The sequence below is a fragment of the Calonectris borealis genome, chromosome 2 (assembly GCF_964195595.1).
Source record: "Calonectris borealis chromosome 2, bCalBor7.hap1.2, whole genome shotgun sequence".
In the NCBI taxonomy this organism is placed as follows: domain Eukaryota; kingdom Metazoa; phylum Chordata; class Aves; order Procellariiformes; family Procellariidae; genus Calonectris; species Calonectris borealis.
In genome coordinates this window covers 120,156,664-120,182,371 of record NC_134313.1, presented here as the reverse complement: position 1 = coordinate 120,182,371, position 25,708 = coordinate 120,156,664, and the positions used below count along the sequence as shown (strand labels likewise).

Here is a 25,708-nt window from a genome sequence, read left to right as displayed (position 1 = left end):
TGGTAAATTACTGAGTACACCCGTAGAAAGTCTCCCTATCCAGACAGTGATTAAAATGAAATTAGGTAGTTCTTAAAACCAAAAAAGAAATGAAAGGCTTGAAGAGAATTTTTACTTGATACCTAATAAATCTGTAAGCCACAAAAGAGACTCATCCTTTGTATCAGAGGTTATGTTTTATTGTGTTGTAGCCTGTCTGAATTCACACCTCATTTTTGGCCTAACACTTCACTATGTTGCTTAAGTTGCCCTCTAAAAAAGCCACCACTTCCAATATATTCTTGAAGTATAAACGCCGCTATTTACCTTTAAAATACTCTGTAACTCAACAGCTAGTCTTTGCTCAGCGTGGTTTCATTACTAACTGTCTTCATTACCTAGGTCCCAGAAGTCATTTTATTCCTTTCTTCACAAATTTCCTTTGCTTGTGCATCAAGTATCTACTCTCGATAGCAGCAGTATTTTCTTCAGTGAATCTAATGACCTATTTTAAAACCAATATATTTAATATGAAAACACATTATATTTAGAATCCACTATCCATAAATTACAATAACATGACTAGCATTATCGATGTATTTGCGTTCAGAAACGCGAGAAAAAAGGACCATCATTTTAGTACGTGTAGCTAAGTCAATCAAACAACTGACATCCATTGAGGAAGAAACCATTTGTGGCATTTCCAATACTTAATTCATTCACACAGGAACACTTAGAAGAGTTTAATGATTTGATTTTTCAAACTATCAGTTACATCACAGCAAAGGTAAGAGAGGCAGACTTAAGGACCATATTCATTCACCTTTAACATATATCACCTGTACATGTAATAGCGAAGGGCCATGTGATATATATCATATAATATCAATAAGAAGGTTTACAAAGAGTGAGCTTAAATTGTGATTTACTATTAGACACTGACAGTGACAGATTTACTTCTATCATGAGAGAAATTATTTCAGTAGCAAACGCTCGCATTACTTTTTAGCGTGGCCAGTTTCTGTGTGTTAAACTTAATTTGTATGCTGAAAATGTAAAACAGCAAGGCAGATTCACAAATACAACATAAGTCCTAGAAGCAGAAAGTGTAACTCTAATACGAACTCACAGCAGGTGAGATGTAGAGAGATTTATTTTTCTAAGTTTACTTTAAACTTTTACTTTAGGAATTAGAAAATAATATTCATCTCTGAACACAAAAACGTGCACACCACAGCACAGAATAAAAGGGGCTGTTAACCGTCTTTGAGCTCACTGACCAACCTGTTCCCTACCTCACATACTCAGAGAGGTTAAGGAATTATGGCCAATATGTCTGGTATACAGCTAGGCAGTGTTAGCAGCTGCCATTTCTCCTCCTCTTTTGTGAGAACATCATCCAATCCCAAAATAATACACATTGCCTGCTTCCCTCAGTGTTTCTAAATAGTTTGCAAAAATCAACTCAACACTGCAAAGAGATTTTAGACAAAAACAACCTACACAGAAATGCTCTTGACCTTTAAGTTCAATAGCAAACCTCGTATTGCATAAGTTGATTGAGCAAAGGACTTTTATCAGGTCAACACACAAAACAATCCGTAACAATAAAAGGATATTTCGGTAAATACAAATCTACCTATGTTAATTGTTTAGATGACTAAGGAACATCATGGAGCTCCTGACATTTGATGAAAGCAAAAATATCTAATTTGAAGAAAGTAAGTTTCTTCTGCAGGCTGTTAAGAGCTTTGCTCTACATCTTCATCCCTTCTCCTCACCTTCCCTTAGGCTCTAACCATCCATAATTTTGAGGGCTTTTAAGTGATTCTCAGTTGAAGAGAAGAATTTTCACATCAATTAAATACATGCGAAGTTATACCAGTAACCATGAAAATCTTGTTGCCTATACTCCATATAGCTGTGCAACTCCTTTGAGTTTTAAATTGTAGTTACTTCTACTAAGAATCTACAGGCATAGCTGGTTTTCAAAAGGCTCTTTCAAGACAAGCACTGCTCTTTCCTACTGTCGCTACAAAAGAGTATTTTGATGAAGGAGTTGGGAAAAGAAACAATGCACGAAATCCAAAACAAAATTCTTTAAAACTAAGATACTTTTATAAATAAAATATACAGAGTGGAATTTCTGATTCAGGTAAATACCTCAGCAGAACCTTCAGTTCTGAAGGCATTTCAGACACCTGAAATGATCCAATTATAGCTTACTTGCTCATCAGTATTTACTACAGCAAGACTTTATTAAAAATAACATATAACAGTAAGGAAAAACTCCTCATATTTAACAGATAACAAAGATGAAAATTAACCCTGCAAGGCAAATATCCAATTAGTCATGCGAAAGAGTCTTGCAACATCTGTCAAAGAAAATCCTTACTAGACTTCAAATTTCTAGTTGGGCTGTTGGCAATTCTAACACTTATTTCAAAATGTACCTTTTTTTAAAAAAAAAAAGAAAAACCCCATAATATTAGCAATAGTCTGGAATAATCAAAGATATTTCAAAACGAAGAAGGATATCAACTGAAACACCAAAGGATTTTTTTTTCTTATGTAACTTCTTGTTAAAAACAAATGGAAACAGACTTCAAAAGCAACCAGCACTTTTGAATGCCAGATTAAATATATCTGGAAATCTTTTCAGTGGACTGATATTTCACATTTAATGAAAACAACAACAACCACCCACAAGTTCCCCAGAGCTGAACACCAAAAATTCCTTGACACTTTAAAAATGTCATTTAGAAACAGGAAGACAAAACTTACTTGTAGTTATTATTCTAGAATACAAAAAAAAAAATATCAAGTGCAGTTATCACTCTAGAATCCATGCTGGTTTTGAGAAAGTAACTGTGTGTTTGTCGTATGTTTGCAGCTTTGTTTTTTAAGTAAGAAATGCTCCAACTTGCATACTACTTCCTTGAATTATTTCTTTTATTCACATCAGTGTTGAACCTTGCTCTATTCATCCGTTCTGAGTAGAAACTGTGTCTTTTCATATAGCCCTTGGCTTGTTTACACATTCCCTCCCTCTCCCACTCAGTTGTTTCACTGTCCCACTGTTCTTTTACTGCTAGTAGCAATGGTACATGCACTTCATAAACAAAACACTACTCAGAATCTATGTTAATCACTGGGAGTAGCATATGACCTTACCGTGAAAAGAAGCTTTGCACTGGTTTGGTTCAGAACAGCAATCAAATTCCAACTCACGGTATCTGTCCTACCTCTCTCAGGCACAGTGAGTAAAGCCATTTCCCAAACCAATGTGCCCACTGACTGCTGACAACGGAAGAGGAGAGGTGCGGAGCAATTACAGGAAAAGGAGCCAGTGCAGGCGCAGTCAGTGTGTTAAAAAAAATAGGCCCAAAGAAGAACAGAAAAGGGAAGAAGTGATGCATTTCTATTCCCCAGAAGAAACTTCTGCTACTATTTATAACTTTTTTTTTTCCAGGAAACAGCTCTGAACGGTACAAAGCACTACAGTTACATCCTGCCCAATTTCTAGGCCACTGTAGTAATTGCTTTATTACCATCATTCACAGGATTCTGTTAGTTTAAAAAAGCCTCCTCCCTCCCAACCAGAGGAAGGAAAATCGGAAATACACATCAGAAACGCATATGCACTACAATTATATATGTATTTTCTTAAATCAAGCTAATGTTTCAAACATCACTACAGCCTCTGTACCTCTAATATGTTCAATCTTTTTTTCAGTCAAAAGTAAAATATTAAAGCTGTACAGCACCCACATTTTACAGAAACTACTAATCAGATTAAAGATTTAGGAAGACAGCCTTCCACTCAGAAGAACATCAGGGAATAGAAGATAATTGTTCTTGTGCTCTAGGACCATGCATACATTAATGAAGTATTTTGAAAGAAGACAAAACCCATAAATTGATATGCGTATGTAGTAAGATGAGGATAATTCCTACTCATAAACCAGTTACATATGCTTTATCATCTGAAATCTGACAAGTGCTTGAAGTCATGAAACATCATTACACTGTATGCCATTTAAATAAAAATCAACTAATAAATAAAGAAGTAGATGTATCTCATTCATTATATGATTCAAAATCGCATACTTAGTATATACTAGTGCAACAAATGTGTGCGCCAAATATGTCTTCTTACAAAGCTGATTATATGCTTTTAGATAGCCCTCAAATACCTTATGTCTGGTACTGCAATATGTTTAGTACATCTTAAGAAAACCTATGTCTAATCTTCCCTTCATGGCCCTTCATAGTTTTAGGCAGATAATTTTGTCCTTATTCTAATTACCTTGTTCAACTGGGAGCAAGATAGTCCCTTACCTATGAAATAACAAAGTAGCATAGCACAGCCTGACAACAAGGCGAGAAAGCACTGATGGAAGCCGCTGAATTAGAAACCCTGCAGAGAACGCACAACGTGATGTACCGCATTGCAATTCTCTTAGCGACCTCCTGGACACCCTAATCTGGTTATCAACAGATAAGGGCAGAAATGCATTATCCTCTCCAAGGAACAAGAAATCCAGAGCGAGGAACGGTTCCTGACTGGTTTTCTTCAGCAGCCTCAGAACACAACTTGCAGGACAAACACAGACCTATGGAGATTCACACAAGTATATGAAATGCCTTTAAGACCGAGCTAGTGCATGCTTTCCCACTGGCACACATTCAGTACAGTAGAAGTAACAGTCCAATTGTTTGCTGGGCCACAAACACAGTACTATTTCTTTCCCTCTACATTCTTCCAACAAAGGATCAGAGAGCTTGAGACAGTTAACATGGGGGCAAACAGAAAATCTGGCTCTTCCCTTTAATCTTTACTTGAGAAATCAGATTAAGATTCAACTGCTAAGCACCACATCTTATTTACATTTCTGTTTGTGCTCAAGAAAACTGAAAAAAATTCCAAAAGGTTACACTAAGCCAGTGTCTTGCGTTCAAGATAAAATGTTGAAATTACCACCTCTATATAGCATTTCCAAACATACTCTGTGCAATTTCGTAACATAACTAGGCTGATTAAGTGAGAAAACCAAATAAAATAAACTAAAAAAAAAAAATCTGTTCTCTGAAGTATCTGCACAACACCTTCTAGAAAATCAGCATAGTCTCACAAATAATGAGTTAAACATACATACTGGCCACAACAAAGTGACATTTTGTCAAGAAATGACATTTCTCAAAGTCTATAGAACCACTAACCTTAAAACAGATTGTTTCTTCTATGTTGCTTATATTAGGAGGATGTACAGGATATTTGCAAAACAAAAGACCATGGCAAAACCTACATTAAATTCAGAAAAAAGATCAAAAAGTTTTAATAGTAACTAAGGTTTTGTTTTCCCTAGCAGTTTCATAACACAACGTCAGAAGACTGAATTCCTTGTAAATGTGGTAAGCTGTAGTTGTAAGAGAGACCAACAGCTACATAATCATCCTACACACTGTTAATTGTATCTGGCATTATTGCTCAAAGCTCCTACACAGAATGTCAGCTGACTGCCTGAACAGTACTTTGTTCTTAGTGCCTTTGTTAATGACGAATTAAATTATACAGAAGAGAGCTCCACAACCACCCTCACTTTATAAACCTCGACCATTACAGAACCACAAAAATCCTATGGCTTTGCCTAGGGAATAGAGTTATTTCTTAACATGCTACAGCTTGCATCCTTCATCAGCAAGTTACCACAATGCATGTTTACACCATGGAGAACTGTGTTGCTTCACAGGAAGGAAACAAAGACAAAGACAAACATTCCTAGAAAAAAATCTCAAGAAAGAGCTTACTACATGTTCGATTCTACAAAGATCATGACTTCCGTTGCATCTTGACGATGACAAACAAAAATACAAACATCAGAGAACTGCCCGAATTTTTTTTTAAACTATACAGTCCAGCCTTAATTTCACTGCTCTGGTCACACTGATTATCTCTTTCAGCCTCTAACGTATCAAAGAACTAAGTGAAAAACATACATTTCAGGATGCCTTAAGAAAAGGTCTTTCTCAGGACTCTTACTACTGATGTTTTGGCAAATTCAGATAAAAGATTCACCTTAATCTAAGTACGTGATCTTTATAAGACCATCTTCCTTAATGTTATTTAAAACTATATATATAACCATTTGTAAAAGCACAGCCCTCCTACTACATTTCTAAACTTGCTGCAAGTCAAATGAACACTTCTCAAGTTTCTCTTAAAATAATAATGCATATACAGAAAGTCATCAAGTTATTAAGCTCAAAGAACCTGGCTGTCACGCAAAACCAAGAGATGTGATAAAGATAAAACCTATGTCCAGTTTTTAATCAAAACATAGCAATATAGTCTGTATTGCTTTATTGACCTACTTTACATTGGTTTGTGTAACAATACACTGTGCAGTGAAGGAAAGGTAGTAACATCCCATGTCTTTATATATTCCTACCCCTAGAAGCAAGGCACTTCTTTTATGGCTACACTGAATCACTATAAATTTCTTCACGGAACAGCCCATATTAACATATGCTTGTTTACAAAGCGGTACAGTAAATTCAGTCTTATCTTACAGAGCTGGCTAACACCAGTAATGCTAAGACAAGAGGGGTAAACAGAATGCCAACATAAAAACGCAGAGTGGAAACTGCCAGCGTTGTAAATAATTAAGATCACGGACCACCCCAGAAATCCATGCATGGTTAAAGTCTAAAAAAAGACTGGAGCTGCCACGCTCAGTGCCCCGGGTACCCCCCTGGAGCCACGGACTCCGGCGGCAGCCAGCTGCAGCAGGAGATGCCAACCTGACATGCGGAAGACCTGACACACTTAGTACAGTCAAATCTTGCTTTGGGAGGCGGAAGAAAAGGAGCGGAGCCCGGCAGCGCCGGCGGCCCGCCTTCCCCCTCACCGGAGGGCATCGCCCGGCCCCGACGGCCCCCCCCCGCCACCGAGCGCCCTGACCGACCTGCGCGCCCCGCCGGCGACACGGCACCGCTCCCCCCGCCCCCACAGGGCTGCGAACCGCTCCCCCCGCCCCCACAGGGCTGCGAACAGTCCCCCACACACGTACCCCGCCCCGGTCCCCAGAGGCGCGCACTCACCGTCCCCCACAGCCATCATGCCGCGGCGGTGCCGCGGGAGGGCAGGCGCGGCGGGTGCCGGCTCCCTGCCGCAACAGCCGCCGCCGCCCCGCTTCAAAATAGCAGTCCCGCCTCGCGCGGGAACCCCCTCCTCGCCACCCCCCCCCCCCCCCCGCCGCCTCCGCGCGGCCCCGTCCCACCGGGGACTTTTACTGCGCTCCTCCCCCCGCCCGCCCCCCGAGGAGGTCACGTGCCCCGCGGCCCCCCCACTCCCCCGCCTCCTGCCCGCCCCCGCCGCCGGGCAGCGGCCGCCCCGCCGCCCAGGCCCCCGCCGCCGGGGAAGCGCAGGCCCGCCCGTAACGCCCGCGAGGTGAGATTTCACCCGTGAGGTGAAGTTTTCCCCCGCGGAAAACAATGCAAGAGCCCTACTGCTTTCTGCGCAGCTGCCTTTATTAGGACAGGCATTCCACAAAAAGAAATCAACCAAAAAAATAAAATAAAATTAAAAAAAAAAACCAAAACACAGGAAGCAGAAGACATCTCGTTGAAGAAAGTCTTTGACAAGACCTTTTGGAAATCCCCTCAAAACTTTAAGAAAAACAGCCTTTTAAAGCGTGCATGCAACAGATGCTGGAGAGCATTCTGCAGTGGTACGGAAATTGTAATGAAAACCTACCCAAACCTGCAACTTCTGTTTACAGTTTATTCCCAAATCAACGGTTTAAGTGACATACTGAAGGTAGAAAGAGTGCAATCCCATGAAGTGATAAAAGAAAAGAAAAAAAACAGTACTTCCAATTTACTTCCTCTTGCCTAAGGAAGAGTTGAAGATGCAGGCGGACACACAACTGCAACACAGGCTGAGCTGCGCAGCGCTTGCAAGCCACGCGTGTGCAGGAGCTGCGGCACAGTTCCCTGTAGTACTACTTCAAAACTCATGCAAGTTCCTTAAAAACCAGTGGAAGCATCAGCCTGCTGAAGCCCTTGACTTCCAAACGGGCTTAAGCTGACCGTTACGCTTGACTGGTCAGTAAATTTTCCTATTTAAAATTATAAACCAGCAAGAATAACAGCTGAAATGTAAAATAACGTGGCTACCTTCTGACCATTCACATCGAACAAGCAGTAGTACACATAGCTCATAATCATGGCACCTATCACCAGCTTCCATATTTCCCAAACTATATACATTCATACTGTGCCACACTGGTGAGCTCTGTCAGAGTATGTCATCATTGTCTCCATAGTAACTATATTTCCAAAAAGAAAACAGCAAAGGAAAATTAAAAACAAGAGTGTAATGTGGAAAAACAGAAACACATTTGTGCTATGGATTTTTCCCTTTTTCTTTTTTTAGGAGAACACTCGACTGTATCTTTATCATCCTTAACGCACTCCCCCACAATCGTGATACTAACACCACTGTATCCTACCTGTCACATTTTATGTTTAGAAAGCTAACACTACGAGACATACCATTAAAATGGGAAAATTGCACAAGCTGAATAGAGATATACAATTTATATTCAGCTCAAATCATTCTGTCTGCTGAATGAGGCAAAGTAGAGAGCTCAATATTATCATTTTCCTTTCTTTTCTTTTAATTTCCTGTCTCAAAATTTACGCTAATACCTGATACAGGAGTCTGTTTAAAATTCTCTTAAAGAAAACAGTATTTACAAATCTCAGGCAGCAGAAACAAGTGCTTTTGCAGCTTTGAGATTGGCTGCCAGTTCTGTTTCCATAGAAATGAACATTCATTTGCTGAAAAATGGGGAGGTGCTTTAAAGAACCTTCTCCAGTTTGCAGGGATACATATATTTCTGGTGGAGTGAAAGGGCAAAACTAACGGCACACGTAAGATTTTGCTTAACAGGCAAATATCCTGACATGGTTCTCTTAATATGCGACATCATTATGAATGTAAACAAACCCCAAGGTTTTCATAGCAGCTAATTCATTCACATAATTCACATTAAAGAAATGATGTCTTTACTACCCCCTGCTGAGGGCTATGGAAGATGGGGAAAGAGGGGGGAAAAATAATAAAAAAAAAAAATCAAAGGTCAGCTGGAGAGGCAAGTTAGCAGTGTGATATTATTATAAGTTGCCCTCATCAAGCAAAAGCACTAAGACTCTTGCCCAGTCCCCTTGTTAGACACTGTGCCTTCTCATCTGCTGGCTTTTGAAACTCCTTGTTACATACCCTGCCCCAATTATTCCATCCATACTTGTTTCAATGTGCTTTTCACCTCGTCCACCCTCCAAGAGGATCTGCCAGTCTCTAACGGTAACTCGTTGCCCTCCTCCTCTTTACAGTTTCATCAGGGATCAAATTCAATAAAGGAAGATGGTAACACAAGAATAAAGGGACTGTTCACGCTAGGTCCACTCTAACACAGTCACAGGGATAACAAGGTATTAAATCTACTAGTGTGCATAAGACTGCAGGTACAGTATCTTTTCCTCTCCTCCATGTATCTCTCACATACTTAAGCAAGCCAATACAATGTTTGTAAAACCTGTCATGTTTTTAATCATGTTAGCACAAACATTTTTTTAAAATATGTATTTGTTTTGATTATTAAAATACTAAGGAAAACATTCTTGTATTCAGATTGTTTAAAGCTGCGAGTTTTGAGTTGTTTTTTTGGGGTTGTTCCCCCCCCCCCCAAGTACATGCAGAATAAAGAGACTGAACAACTGAGATTAGTATTATTTGATAAAAGAATCCTAAGTCACATCTCTGGATTCTCTGAAACTAGGTCAACACAACAAAGATTTACTACCACAGCAGCGTCACTCAGGACTGTGAAGAAGCCGACATCTTCCACAGTTGTATTAGCAAGCCCTTCCCTATCCGTCACACACTGAAGAGAACTCTCATCAGTACAGTTAACTTATTTGGGAAAGTAACTCAATCTGGCAAAAAGCCATTCCTTTTGCTAGTAAAAAGGTCCACTTCAGAGCTGCGCCAATCTAATTATATTAAAGCCTGTGGAATAGTTTTTTGCCCCCTCCCCCCCACTTTGGAAACATAACCCTATTCCTCCCCACCTTCCCAAACCCTACCCCAAAACATCCAAAGCACTAAAAAAATCCTCAACATTGTAAGAAATGTATTTAGACGTCAAAATTTGGCCTTTATCCAGAGATGTTTGATAAAGCTCCTAAAAGAAAAGCTGGTAACAAGGCTACAGGAATTTAACAGTAACTTTCAATCTACACATGCAAGCAGTAAATACAAATTGTCCTTCAGAGAATAATGAAGGACAAAGCCAAAATAAAGCACTAACAGTGGAAGAGTACCTTTTCAGTAACATTTAAAAATTGTCAAGATGGATGCGACAGATAAACTAGGTTCAAGCAAAAATACTGACACCAACTTATTAGAGGGATTCTGCCTCTATGGTACCAAAACAGATCCATAGTAACTTTTGCATGGAAATTGCCACCTACAAGACAAAATAAATGGTTTATATTGCTGTAGATCAGCATTAATATCTACATTTTACAGATGAGATGAAAACAACTTAAAGCAAAATAAACCTAATAAACTCTCTTAAAATAGAGACAAAAAGCTCAGAAGTGCTATGTAAACTAGTCCAGAATGTTGTATATATATTTTCATATATATTTAAACTATTTCAATGCCTTTATATTCCCTCATGTAACTTTCTCCATTCTGAGAACTACCAACAGAAAAAAATACATGTAAAATGCATCTTTGAACCTCTCAAACCTATGCAGCAGTATTAACTTTAAATACAAAAGGTAATGGTTTACCCTTCCACAATGAGTAAATTTACAATCTAACGTAACATTTATTAAAACATTTTTCCCCCAAATTAGTATGGTCTTCTTTCAGTTTTTTTTTGTATACTAATCCTTACAAATCTATTTTTGTGTTCTTTAAGTGTTCAAGGATAGCAACGTTTTATTTCAAAGCAGAATGCAGCATAGAAACTCTTACTACCTCAAAGAAAAGGTTGTAAAAACACATTCCTTTGAACCTACGGTCTCTTCGGTTTTCACACTAACAAGAGAAGGGTGAGAATATTTAAAATGAAAAGGTATATTTGAGCACATTAACAAATATATGCATTCCTCAAAATATTTCTACTCTTGCATAGTTACACTTTTTAGATCTAGCAGAGCCTCCTTTTCAGTCAGCATAGTTGCTTTGAAAGAAAAGTGAACATCAGAGAACCCTCCTCTAAAAAACAAGATCTATTGATTCCTTGCAGAAGACAGACAATGAAGCTTTCAAAAACAACTATATTAAAGCCTCTGCCACAACACGTCCCTTCTCGTGCTGTTATGCAACAGTCTTTTCTTAAATTATAGTTTTAAGTAAGAAAGAATTATAGTTATACTCTTTTATACTATAAAATACTATATCAAGAATGCAGTAGGAAGCAACAAGGATTCTCTGCACAACACGTTTTCTTTTCATGAAATACACCAAAAATAAAGAGCTCAAAGTCAGTACAGTAAAGAGAAAGTCTTAACGTGAACATTTAAGTGTCTTTGAATGCTGCCATCACCTATTTCTGTAATTTAAAACTCCAAGTATTATAATCATTATTCATCTTTTTAACGGAGAAGAAATCAAACACATTCATCACTCAATTAACATTTTCTTTTAGAAATATACTGTAAGATAGGATAAAGCTTCATTTGATCCCCCCCCCCCCCCCCCCCCGAATACTTTGCAGGATTCTTGTATCCTCTACTGAGCACACATGTAACTTGTTAAAGATTTCACTGCTTGTTTCCATGCGGTTTCAACACCTCTTCCAATCGCAGTCTGAAAATAGTTTCAGTAACACAGTTGTAAGGTTGTTTCACTACGTCTCATTTTCTTAGTACTTACATACGTTTCTAGTCATGCATCTCACATTGATAATGCTAGCATTTAAATATTTATCTTGTATTAATCTAAAGCTGATTATAAACACATGATCTTTCATACTCACCACTGATGCTACTTAAAATCATATTTCCAGAGTTTCTTATTTCATCAAATTTTGCAAAGATTGTTTGCAACCTGTAAAGAACAACAACAAAAATATTTTTACATCTCTGAAATCCCCTAGGTTACTGGTAAAAACATAAATCAGTTTATTATCACATATAACATGAATAATACAGAACATACAAGGGATTAAGAGTATCTAGAAACAATTCCCAAAGGACTCCTCTTAAGTTGGTTGAGCATCTTCACACAAATGCACAGAAAACTAAGTCAACTTAGCAAAGAACAAAACTGAGCATCGTTATTAACATGATTAAAAATAAGTAAAATTCTAAAGTTCAGGTTCAGTAATAGTATATATTGGGTTCAGATGACTGTGATATTATCTATTTATACACAACACTAAAAGGCAGCAATTTGAACTATGGAATGTTAATTGGGGAAAAAAAACAGGGATTACTATTTCATTTGTTCTGAGACAATTACCAAATTTTCCTCAAAATTTTTGTTCCTCAAAATTTCCTCAGTTTTGTTATGAAAATACCTTTGTAGTAGTTAGCACTTCCACGGCAAAAAAAAAAAGGAAATACTTTTTTCTAAACTTAAGGTACACTGAACACTTTAGTGATGTTCAACGCACACACACCACTAATTTAAACCCTCACAATAGAAAACACACTGCAAGTGCTTAGCTACATGTAAATAGCAAAACAAACAAACAAACAAACAAACCACCACCCCAAAAAACTCTGGATTTGCAATCTAGTCCCACATGGCAGAAAATGCTATTCAAGCAAGAAAGCCGTCAAAACACTTAAACAGCCATTTCTCATCACTTCTGCAGAAAACTCAATAAAAGCAGTGGAAGCATCTCACAGAAAAAATGTGACCCACAGGCTAGCAATGGGTTTGTACTGACAAAATACACTGTTCAACTGCAAACAATTGAGAACATTTTCTTACATTTCTCCAAAGACTTTTCTGCATTTTAGACTACTCAGAATACGGTAATACCTAACATGCACGTGAAGTTTTAGCTACAAGACTAGCAGGACTGAATCCTGACCTTAAATGCAGAGAGTTATGAACTACAAATCTCATGATACTCTGCAACTCTCCAAACAGTACAGTTCAGCTGCATTACCAGTACTAGAGATTATATTACCCAATTCAAAATTTGCTAAAAGAGCAAATACTGAAAAGTTCTGTTTACAACTCACAATCCAAACTATTTTAAGACAAACCAAGAAAAATGGTTAAGAACAGTGCTTGGGTATGAAAATTCTCACAATACCTAAGGGAGCAAAGTCAAGGACACACAAAGATTTAACTTCAACATTTCCTCATGCGCACACCACTTTTACTCAATGATCCGTGTAGAGAGGCTGTGCACTCTCGCTGTGCAGAGTCTACCTTCTCTGACACACTGCATGCTCCTTTTATTCACTGGTACCTCATTTATCTAATAATGAAGAATGTGATAAAATCATGAAACGCAGCCTGACAATAGTATAAAAAGCCTGAGCCTTTCCCCACACTTTCCAATGTTTTAGGACTCTCACAATGCATTATTTTTACTTTCCAAATACTTCAAAGCAATCTGCTAGAGAGCAGATTTGTCCTGTACTTAACAGAACCACAACAAGAACTACCCAGATTTAGCTGAGAATTCCACAAAAAGGCAAGCATCTAAAAAAAACCCCCAAAAAACCCTTAATCGTGTAAGTTAATAACCCATAACACAAACCAGCAGTTATTCTACCATCTCAACTTATCTCAAAACTATATGTAGCTCCGTAGCAGTTTGCATCATCTTCCCCTAATGTACAGTCTTCTCTCTGGAACCTATTACCCTCTCCTTTTTGCACCACCATTGCATTTACAACCTTTGCAGCCACAGCAAAAAGTCTGAAATGGCACCAATTCATAAATGTCAGGCTACAGTGCTTTAATATTAAACCTCAGTCTTCTAATGAAAAAGTCAATTTGTAAAACAAAGGCAATTTATACCGAAATGTTTTTTTTTTTTTAATTTAGACTTGAAAAAGTAAACCTACAGTTATTATATTAAATGCTTTTTGGTACTAGCATTTACTAATGACGCATGGAATCCCATTAACATGCTATGTGTTTTCAAACATTCAAAGTGAAAAGTTCACACAAGAATCAATACACATAGTAATACACTATGCCATCTTGCTTTCATAAAAGGAAGTTAATGCATTTGCTTTGTATGTACTGTAGGAAGTATTTTTACTGTTTACCAGTGACTGCAAGTTCCCCTCAACACTGCTGGATTCCATGCTAAACAATGCATTAACAAACTACCTAGTTAATGAGGAGGACTTAACACTGCATCTGAAAGGCTGAAACTGTTATCCTGAGAGAAATTGAACATGAAGACTAGAGAGATGAACAGATATCCTTTAAAATTTCTCTCTAATTTTCATATCCTGTTAGGCTGATGTTATGCATTTGGCACACATATTTTAGAGAATTCAAAAGAAAAAAAAAAATATATTTCCTGCTCTTCTGAACTTAGTTTTCAAAAATGCTTTCCTGAGTGTTTTAAACAGAAAAGAAAAATGAAATACTTCCTTATAAATACATAATAATAATAATAATAATACTACACACGTTGCCTGTCAGTCTGGGCAAAATATCTGGTAAAGTACTTACTATGAACACTAAAAAATGTGTTTGTCAGCACTAGATGCTATGTAGTCAGTGGTGCAGGCTGGAGAACAACACAGTACTGCCACCCCTAAAGCTTTCAAAGAATATCTTTATGACCAGAAGCACACTCTATAGTATTTTATCATAATTACAAAAAAAACCCACAACAGTAAAACACAGCTGACAAAATGGTCAAGCACTACTGTAGATCCAACCCTCTCTTTAGCACAGCTACAGGAACTGTAACTACTACTTTGCAATGACTCTCAAGTTTTTTCCTCCCTCTCCTCCCACCCAGCTCTTCATGCTACCATCTTCTCATATTTCTTCACACAGCCACAGGCAGCAAGGCAGCATGGGCTAAGGTCTCCAAAATTATTGCAACCACGATCAATTTAAGAATCTTGACAGGAGTTCAGCTCCTGCCAAAAGAGAGCCTGGCCAAGAGGAATCCAAGAAATTTACAAGGCTGGCTGAAGACTGGTTTCACCATCATCAGCAATGAGGAACATTCTTTGAGAAGAGCAGCATTATTACTCCTTTATCTCAAACCTGCAAGCCCAAGTCTGGATATGACATGCATAATCAATCAGTGAAGTCATCAGTCAATAGAAATATTATGTCACCGGTGAATAGAAATACTATCTTTTTTCTCCGAAAAGGCACAGACAGGTCTTCTGCAACTTCACGTATGGAAGGAAAAATCCCCATTGACAAAAACCACATGTTCAGGACAGCAGGCCACTTCTGCACGGGCTGGATGATCGTTGCTCTCAGTGAAGGAACGAATGTATGAGGTTATAGCACTTTAAATGGGGGCTCCTGGCAACCTGCTAAACCCTCTCCTACAGCAGGTGACACGTCTCTATCAAAGGATTAACATATTATGGTGATTACGTTCAATGAGAGGAATATGTACCCTTCTAAGACACAGCATGAACTGACATGCACGCACATGGAAACGCAGACGCTAGCAAAGAACACGCACTACACCTCTAGACTGAAAAGCCATTATTTATGACCATGCTTGATGGAGTTCAACTGTTTGCATGACAGGGAGAGGAGGATACCTAAAAGTTTGGACCTTGTGATGAAGACGCAAAAAAGCACCACTCCCCTGTCAACAGCAGGAGGATACAGAAGAAGAAAGGGTGGTAAATAGTCTGTTCTTCATGTTCAAAGTTAGTCTAAAGCAGGAAATGGCCCATATGAAACCTTGCACTTATTTCCACTTACTTTCCCCTTCCAAAAAAAAAAAAAACGGATCTTGCAGACATGCGTCCACATCTGGACACACAGATGGACCTCATCTACAACATGAGCTAGACAGATAAGTAGAATGTGCATACCACATAAAATGCGGTATTCAGAAATGCATACTGCAAAATGCTTTAACATTTCAGTATATGAAGTTGAGGCCCTAAACATAAGAACTAAACAAATAACTGGTTTTACACATTTATGTTTCTCAAGTAACAGCGCGAAAAGTTGTCAGATGACTTCCTGAAAGATCTTTAAAAAGCTTTTAACACTCAGACTAAGCAACTGCTATCCAGAGCCACATAAACTATTTCCATTCAGGGAAGATCAGCCATGGATTCTATGCTGTAACAAATTCAATTTGGCCCAAATAGAACAAAACATGTTCACTATTCTTGGCTCACGGAACAAGAAATATAACATCCACTTTCAGTATTCACAAATTAACACTAATACCTACAGACCCAACACCAAAGATTGTCAGACCTCTTTGGCAGCAACTTTAACAAAAGGGAAAACAACATGCAAAATTCCAACCACTGACTTGATACTGATTTTTCTAAAAAAGGAGTGTGCTTCAGGCAAAAAGCACAATATTATTCTGAGATTTTTAAGTTGAAAAATAATAAATAGAAAGACGAACTCACTGATTTTATTTACAAACTCACAAATTAATCTCCGTAAAGAATAGAAAAATACAGTAGTAGTAGAGTTGAATTACAAAAGTAAGATCCCATCTTCTTTTATTGACTACCTGGACTCCAACAGGTCCAATAACCTTCTCTAGAAAATCCAGTATTTTCCATAGAGGCAAACCTTACAAAACCTTTTAAGCCTACTATTATAAAATTACTAACTACATTTGGCTTTATACAGACACAACATGTATATACCATTTGTATATTTAAAGAAGTTGAACAATTTCTCAAAACAATGCTTGATTAACTTTCCTGCCTCCTTTTCAGCAGATATAAGCTCTTATTTTCAGTGCTTTAGGGCAGAGTGCATTCAAGCGGCAACACACAGGTCTCTAATGTGTAATTTGTTATGTAAAGTAAAGAAGCCTACATTCTATTAAATCACATGTGCACCAAATACTGAAGTAATGGGGTTTCCTGCTAATATTTATGTTTACACACAATTTTTAATGCACTATCATACAGTGAGGGAGCTGCAGTGCAATTCTTTAAGGCTGAACCTAACAACTGAAAGCAGCTGTGTCTGAACCACAGATTATCCATAATACTTAAAACCCTTAAAACCTACCCAGACACACAAACATGAACACAGATTCCCCTCAAAACAATGGTAAGATGATACTCTACAGGTATCCATGGATCATAGCTCCTGCATAACCACATGAAAATTTTAATGCATCTAAGTGAAGGGAAAACTTCTGACAGGCACTGGGGAAGCAACGTCTTAAATTAGATCTGCCTCTGAAGGAACAACAGTCTGAGCTACCATAGAGCTAATCTGTCTTTCCTGAGCTTTGTCAACCGCCTTGTTACTTGTGTGAAGGAGTAAGAAGAGACTACAGGAACTCTGCTTTCTGTCAGCAATGGATGGAACAGAGACTAGCAGCCTCATGCTCAACTCAAGTAAATCATAACTCCCCCCTTCATCCCAACCTGAAAACTACTGCGGAGGACACAGCACTGAGATTCAGCTCGTGTTATTTTACACTAGTCTTGACTGTCAGGTGCAAAACTGCTGAGATTCAGTGGCAACAACCTGTTTAACATGCACCAAGTAGAGCCTTGCTTTTTTATGTAAATGCAAATGGTACAACTACGCTTGCTTTCAGATCACGGGGAATTTTGTATTCAACTGGTTCAGGTAGTAGAAACAACAATTTGGCACCTACTGCAACTAAATTAGAAGCTGTTGATTGCCCTGAGGATACAAAGCTCCTATGGTGTTTAATCCTATTTGGATCCCAAGATTTACTCCGTTTGTATCACATGGAAATGTGAACAGGATGAGTGTTGAACTTCAACTTATGGTCAGACCCAACATTCATGGTACAAACAAAGGCTGTTGTTATCTGCACTCTTTTGCTCTTATTCTCTGTTCCAAAAGATGTCCAAGACCCTATCTTAATGCAAGAAGGATCTTCTCTGGTGTGTTCTAATTATCTGCTATGAAACTCAGTTTTTGGAATTGTAGTAATAATACGGCTTAAACTTCTGTGGTAACCATAATCTCTTAATAGTCTAAAATTGTGACAGCCATTAAACAGAAAAGAATGCGTACAGCTTCCCATTCCCATGGGCAGGGTAAGCTTTTGTCCGAACAGGCTGAACTCTGCCTGGAATGTGAAACAATAAATTCAACACCATTCTCCTATGATATTTTGATACCCTACAAATCATCATTAAAAACTAGGGCTAATAGTTTTTTAGAAGGGTGTGATGAGGCACAGTATCCGTTCTGATATCCTCTCTGACACCATGTAGTAGATATATTCAGCTTTATCAAAATCAAGAAGTGAGATGAAGACTCAGAGTAAAATGGTAGGTTAATTGATAAGGGGTTAACACATTTTAAAAAGTGTAAATTGTTTTAATAAGGAATTTGAAAGATTTTATTGTGTAAACAGTCTTTCCCACTAAGTACAATTTCAAGCTCTGCCTAGCTTTCTTAATTAAACAAATCCTTACCAAGGTAGTAACAAACCAATGGCTGCTTTTATTTCATATAAACTAATCTACACACAACACAGACCAGCCTTTCAAGATCGAAATTGCTTTTCAGAAAGAGGAGGGACTGATGAAGGACACGTTTTCAAAATTTCCTTGCACCTTTTGCAAGAAACATCCAGTGTCCTGCGATGGCATGTATAACAGACCAGTGAACACTCCTTTTGAATAGTCCTTTCTCACTGAACCCCAGAATTGCAAATTCAGAATTGGGAAGTAGTTATTTTGAAAAGCACCTCTCTCTCATCTAACTGTAGCCATAAGCAAACACCTAGCATGGAAAGGATTGGTCTGATGTTAATTAGCAAAAAGCAAGGGAGGACAATTTTTCCATTATAACTATCCTCAAGAAAGTAGCAGCTCGTTGTTCTGCCATACTTTCATTGCACAGTTACACCTATATGCACACACTTGTTCTCTCTCACACATGTACGATACATGAAAAGTATTGATTTAAGTGCTTCATTTGAGACTTTTCTACACTGAGGCTAAACAGCAACTCTACAATAAAGAACAAGATGTATATATTCAAGTATTTTCTAATTATTTCCCCACTGCACTCAGTATATGTTTTCTTAATATTGAAACATTCTTTTAGTACTGTCCAGCTCTCCGCTTCTCTTAAAGTCAGGAGATTTTAACTGGTGAATATAAGGCTCCATACACCTGTATGCCTCTTCCAAGCAGAAAAGACAACAGCAAAAGAAAGTCAGGTACGCTAATAACATCACAATGGAAGCAAAACTGAAGATAAAATAAAAATTGTAATAATTTTAAAACGAAGTTTTTAGTGAGTTTAAAGTTCTGATAAAGAACAGTAACACAGAACAGCTCAGGATCAGAAAATCAAAACAGCTAACTCACCTTCCAGGAGGAATTCCTCTCTTTGTAAGATCTATTCGTACTTTCTCTCCCACATGTCTATAAACCTCTACAATGGCTAGTATGGCAGCATCTCTCACCTGTGAACACAGAGTATAAATTGTTAATTTCAGGGTTACAGAAACCAAAACAGTATTTGCTGACAACCCACTAATCTTCCAGTTTCTATCGACCTGCATGCCAACTCATTTCACAAAACAGTTGAAACAGTGAGGATGGAAGGGAAAGGAAATACAACTGTTATTTCAAGATGGTATTTGTTCCAAGTTAGAGCATCTCCAGATGGTAAATGAAAAATCCTAGAAATAACAGCTCTAGAGGGAATTTCTGCGATTAACATAAGAATAGTATTTGTGGAAAAAGTGTGCTTTATTTAGGACTATCACAGTAGGCAATACTTCCAAAAGTTAGTCCCTGCACTCAGTCTTGACACTTCATCTTGCTTTCATCCATTTCTACATGCAGTAAGGCCCTTCTGGAAAACTAAGGACCTGATTGCCCACAAGAGTGGGCCAAAGTGATCAGCGTTTTCTTTACTTTCTTCCACAGCAATTATGCGGCATCACATAAGCACAAGAAAGGGAGTAAGACAAGATAGGGGAAGGGGAAAGAACAGTTAAAGCAAGGAGACAGAGTGCCTCTAAAAAATTTAAACCATAGTCATCACAATAAACACTGCCAAAAATGCATGTTAGTCAATGCCATTATTCTCTATAAAGAATTACTGGAATGACTTTAGTATTGTTCTTTGTAACAGTTCGAACTAAACTCACAACTGCTCTATCAAGATATGAACTACATCTTTACTAATGATCAACAAACAAGACAAATTCTTAACAGATTTTCTCTAGAATAGAACAATGCTACGCTATACAGAGGAGAAAAGGACTTTGCTGCACCCAGAAAATAAGCATAAAGACCTATCCTGTTTATTTGCCCATCTCTTACCAATGCTACCTTCTTCCTTACTGTATTCTTAGTCTTCTCTCTCAGAAACAACTTCAGATAAATCAAAAGAGATTTTACCCATTTCCATTTGAAGGTTTTCCAAAGTTCAGATGTCACCATTATGAACTACATCTTGATTTTCACTGCAGTTTTTGCTTAATTAACTGATTTTAACTACAGTACTTGCATGTGCTCAAATGCCATTTGGGTTTCATTTAGGAAATTATTACCTGTCCTGCACATGATAATGTTATCTTTAGCAAATTTGGCAGACTATTACAGGTGTCATGTAGGGGCTTCCTGCTGGAGGCAATTCTTCCTGTCAATATAGTTTGGTTTCTTTTTTTTTCTCCTTTCAACATGCTCTATAAGAAACAACTATTTTCAGTAATGACTAGTTTAAAGCTCTGAAGACAAAACTAAAACAGCCAATATATCACAATAGTGCTGCCTTTGCAACTCTGCTTTCATCTTCCAATGGATGGACTGATTCAGAAGAAAATGGGTTTATTGTTTCTCACGGTAGAAAATAACAATCTGTTGTATACAAGCAAGCCTATTGGCTTTTCTTAAATGCCTACATTTATTTTGCTTTCATTCCTCTGTCAAAGCATAGTTGTTGAAGCACCAGTAAGTAATGAAATCCTTACCTGACTATTCGAGTCACCAAACGCTGTACACAGATGTGGTACCAACTTGCTGAGGATTAATGGTTGTGCACCATAACTTTAAAAAAGAAAAAGTTAAATGTTTTTTTTTTACAGAAAAACAGAAACTACTTTATGCAGAGGTAAACTTTTAGCTTAGCATTGATAAAATACAAACTTACATCAATCAAGCTCCATCTCTCTCTTACTAGTCCTTTGTCTACTTTTAAATAAGACAAAAATACTGTACCTTTAGTCTTTCTTTCAGAAAGCTCACAAGTTAAGTTGTTTGATTTTCCCCATTTATTAATTTAATTGAGTCAGACTTCCAAAAGTATTAGTTTCAGAGAAAAATGACATTCAGAAGAAGGATAGAACAGTTACGTCTCCATAGAAACAAGAAGCTTACATGTTTAAGGTAGCAATAAGACACAAACACACTCCTTCTCGGGATCGGTAATTCTTGTGTTTAAAACCAACAGCAAGGCGTTCCCAAATGTACTATAAAAACAGAAATAATTGTCTTTGATTACCAGGAGCACAATACAATGTAATTCTATCCATATTTCATAATTATATTCATAACAGTTGCAAAAAAAACCCAGAATACAGGTCCACTGGAAAAGTAAAGGCTTTTTTCAGATAAAATTAAGTTATAAAATGCACAGTAGGGACCACAATACAGATTATTCCTATGCCAAAAACAATTTCTAAAAAACATCCTTCAGAAATCTAGCTGAGTATTTTTATTGTTTGAGAAACAGCTCTTAAAAAACATGCAGAATTGTTACAGTTAACACACACGAAACAAACATTAACATTACAAACTACTGACTCAAGCAGAAGTTGCTATATTCTTTTTGCTTCATATTCTGTCTCCCTGCCAAAATTTCCTCTCATCCATTTTAGCTCGTCCTTATCCATACTCCTGCTGTCCACTTCTCCCCTACTCTTGCTTTAAATTTATTTCTTCATTTTTCAATTATTTCTTGCCCATTCATTTTTATTCCTTTGCTTCCATTTTTGTTCTGCTTTCATTTCTCCTTTTGTGCTGCTGCTGCTTCCTGCAGCGCGATTCTCTGGCTCACTAAACCCTCATTTACCTTCTTGCGCATTCGTTTTTCACTGCCTGCCTTTAGTCTTTCCCTCCTCAGTTTCTCTTTTTACCTTTCCATCTCCTTGTCGTTTCTCTAGCTGTATCTTACGGTGTAAAAAGCGTAAACATGAAGCTTACGAGACTTGGGATTCTCAGTGGGATTTCGGAGCAGATGCACAGACTCAGACTGCAACTCCCCCAGCTGCAGCGCTGCCATTACAGCCCCAGCCAGCATCCGCGGGCAGCGTTGCCTAGAGATGGCTGCACACTGGCAACGGCACATTTTGCAGCCGGGGCACCACCCTCGCTCCTACCCCCCAAGTGGTGCAATTGCGACGTTTAACGATTCCATGCAAATCCGCTAAAATGTATTAGATAGAAATTATTGCAATTGTATTCGGCTTTCCAAAAAAAAAACCCAAACAAAAACAAAACCCAAAAAACTCAAACAGCTATTGATCAACAAAGACAGCGTGAGAGCAAGGAATACTGCATCCTCTTTATTAATGAGGTAGCAAGCTTCCTAGCAGACGTAAAATTTTCCAATTAGAGCCTTGCTTGATCATTTTTTCCCATCTGTGGTTTCTTGTTTGTTTGTTTGTTTTATACTTCATTACATTTAGAGAAAACAAGCCTTAGACAAGCAGGATATGGCTTGCCAAAACTGCACAGCTTAACAACAAAGAACAGGATTTTATGGAAGAAAACATCCTTCCAATTAACCCACTGTCCCAGACAAACATGGAAAAAAGGAAATCTCCCTGCTAGGTGTACAAAAATACAGGTAGAAAAATAACTGTAGAGTACTGAAACAAACAAAGCAGACTGAAGAGAAATTCAGTCTTTCACCAAATAAACCTTACTTTAAGGACTGAATTTTTCTAAACAGAGAAATTCAAATGGCTGCTTAGAAATTTCAACTCTCATGACTTGCTAGCAACAGTTGGTGTCAACCTCCCTTTGTCCCATTCATGCACTTATACCACCTATATTCTTATTTTTATGCTTTCCTGCCCATAACCTGCTACATCTAGTTCTCTCTCATAAAAAAACAAAGAAAAAAAAAAACCAGACACATTTAAAACACGAAAAGGGAATTGACAACAGGACAAATTAAATATTATTCAACAACACACTAGAACAGACAAGATGAGTTCATCAGGAAAAAACTTACAGATCTTATCCCTAAAAAAGGATCCCACCCAGCTCTTCCAAAGGAATGTTTCTCTGTAGCAAAGGGAGGCTAAAACTCTGTATTTCGGTGTTGGAGGCACAGGAAAGACTTCTCTGTTCTGGTCCCTGCTGTGAGGGTGATTGATGCTTTTCATCCAAATTTTTAATTATACGTAAGCTGTCCTGGGAGCAGACACCTGAAGCCAGGTTCCTCCCACCCTAGGGGACCTACCAGAAGAGCCATATCGTCTCTTATTTACACACGCTGCTCCTTGGACCTCATGAACCTGCTATGCTTTCCTACACTGCAGGCAACCTTCAAAGGGTATGGAAGCTTCCTTCCATCACCTCAGTGTACAACCTAACAACTCTTCAGAAACTGAAAGATGGACACGTAATCTAAAACTCTTTCATGATGAGGGCCTAGCATGAAGCAACTATCACCACACTATTTATCAGCAATTGTTCAAATGAACGTGTCACCAAGATGCTCTGCTGTTCGTTCATCCAAACGCTACTACTGTAGAAGTAGGTGTACTTTCAGGTCTGCATGCCAGGTACTTCAGAACATCTTGGCACAGGAACATGTCACTCATGAACTACTTGCACTTAGGCACGAAAAAACGCTGCCATGTCTCTTGGCAATGAATACTAGAATGAACAAAACTAGATCTTGGGAAAAGGTAAAGGCATGTTTTTATAGATGACTTCTAGAATTTGATGCCTAAATCCCACTCAGATCTGTGACCAAATCACATGGGAAAATACCTCAAGTTTGAAGGGAGATAAGTGTTTCTATACTTGCCTAACATGCTACCTGTTTTTCCTATCAGGCAAACAAAGCAACCGAGAACAATTTTCTCACTGCAGATGAAGTCTGCAAAATCTTATTCCCTACGCACAAACATTCAAATATGTATCTATGAATAAACAAAGCCAGGAATTAGCACATGAAAGAACCTCATTTTCATTCACAAAAAATAAGACGTTCCCTATTAACTTCTCACTCAAAACTCAGAAACAGATTTTCTTCAGAAATTAAAAACTCGAGTAACAACCAGGGTCTCCAGAGTTCCAAATAACATCACTGCTCCAAGAATATAATCCTATTACACAATCCTACATTTTTCAGACTCACACAGTAGAAATACAAGATTTGGCACTTGGAAGCCATATAGTGCTAAGAACTGTAAAAAGGTTTGCTTAACTCAAACTTCAACCTAAGACAACAAGGCAGAGGGAAACTTACCCCCATCTCAGTTTGTCAAAGGTTCACACAGCATTTTTGTCATACGTCTAGAAAGCCAGATTTTCTAAGTTAGAATGCACCATCTCCATGTGGGACTACTCCTACGTGTTCAAGTACAAAGCTAATTTTAAAATAAATTCAGAGCTGAATAAACTTATTTATTCTCATTACGCAAACTCAAACCCAGGAGGTTGCTTCAAACATGCTTTAATTCACAAAGTCGTGCCACATGAAAACATCTACTCAGAATTTAGCTATGATATGCAAAAACTGCAGAATTGCACTGTGCCAGATTTTTATCTTTAGCTGAACAATGCCTCAGTGTCAATCCATTAAGAATATCTTTAACGTTTACACCATTAACAGCCACCGTAACATTGTGACAAATTCAAAGTCTAGCTCATGCATAAGCCATAAGCTCACTGGAGGCCTACATCTGAATCTAATTAAGTAATCATACCATCGGCGGTGCTGCTTCGTCCATCAATTTCAATATAAGATTCTGTGCTTGTTCTCGAACTTGGTCTTTGGCATCTCCCATACGATCTATCAAAGGCAGGAGAACTACAGGAGAGGGGAAAAAAAAAATGAAAAAAGATTAAACACACAATGAAGATTTTTTAATACTTGAGGATATTTCCTGAAACAGATTTAAGATTCAAAAATAAAATCTGATTTTAAGTTGATCAAAATATTTTAAAGTCTCAAACATATTTGAGTATGTTACAAGACTAACAATAAATGCATTGGATTGAAATTGAAGAAAGTAGTATTTTCCAACAGGCTAAAAAGAAAGCTTCCTGTCTTAAAAACTGCATGAATGACTTCAATTTAATCTGCAAAACGGATGCTAGTAGCTTCTGAATGCCTGGCTTTTCTGAAAAATAATGCTAGGACTTGAGGCATGAGAAAGAATTAGGATAGGAAAAAGGACTATTTTCAAATAAGTGGGATTTTGCTGTTTAATTACAAAAAAATTAAAGGTTTTAAATCCTCCTATTCCTACAGTGTATCTTCTGGAAACTCCGTCTTACT

General features: G+C 37.9%; 1 protein-coding gene across 25 annotated transcripts in view; it reads right to left on the bottom strand.

The window, feature by feature from the left end:
• CLASP2 (cytoplasmic linker associated protein 2) overlaps nucleotides 1-25,708 on the bottom strand; it is a 153,004-nt gene that overhangs the window by 102,712 nt on the left and 24,584 nt on the right. For 24 of the 25 annotated variants that reach the window (XR_012672581.1, XM_075143120.1, XM_075143125.1 and 21 more), the window contains 5 exons: nucleotides 25,134-25,237; nucleotides 21,565-21,656; nucleotides 21,159-21,234; nucleotides 19,543-19,640; nucleotides 12,042-12,112 (listed from right to left, as the gene is read on the bottom strand). Coding sequence is in view for 24 of the 25 variants with exons in the window: in XM_075143120.1 (XP_074999221.1) it covers nucleotides 12,042-12,112; nucleotides 19,543-19,640; nucleotides 21,159-21,234; nucleotides 21,565-21,656; nucleotides 25,134-25,237 (441 nt within the window). In the remaining variant the exon portion in view is untranslated. Of the gene's footprint in view, nucleotides 1-7,083; nucleotides 9,734-12,041; nucleotides 12,113-19,542; nucleotides 19,641-21,158; nucleotides 21,235-21,564; nucleotides 21,657-25,133; nucleotides 25,238-25,708 lie in introns of those variants that run through there. The other variant, XM_075143144.1, reaches the window with a different exon arrangement.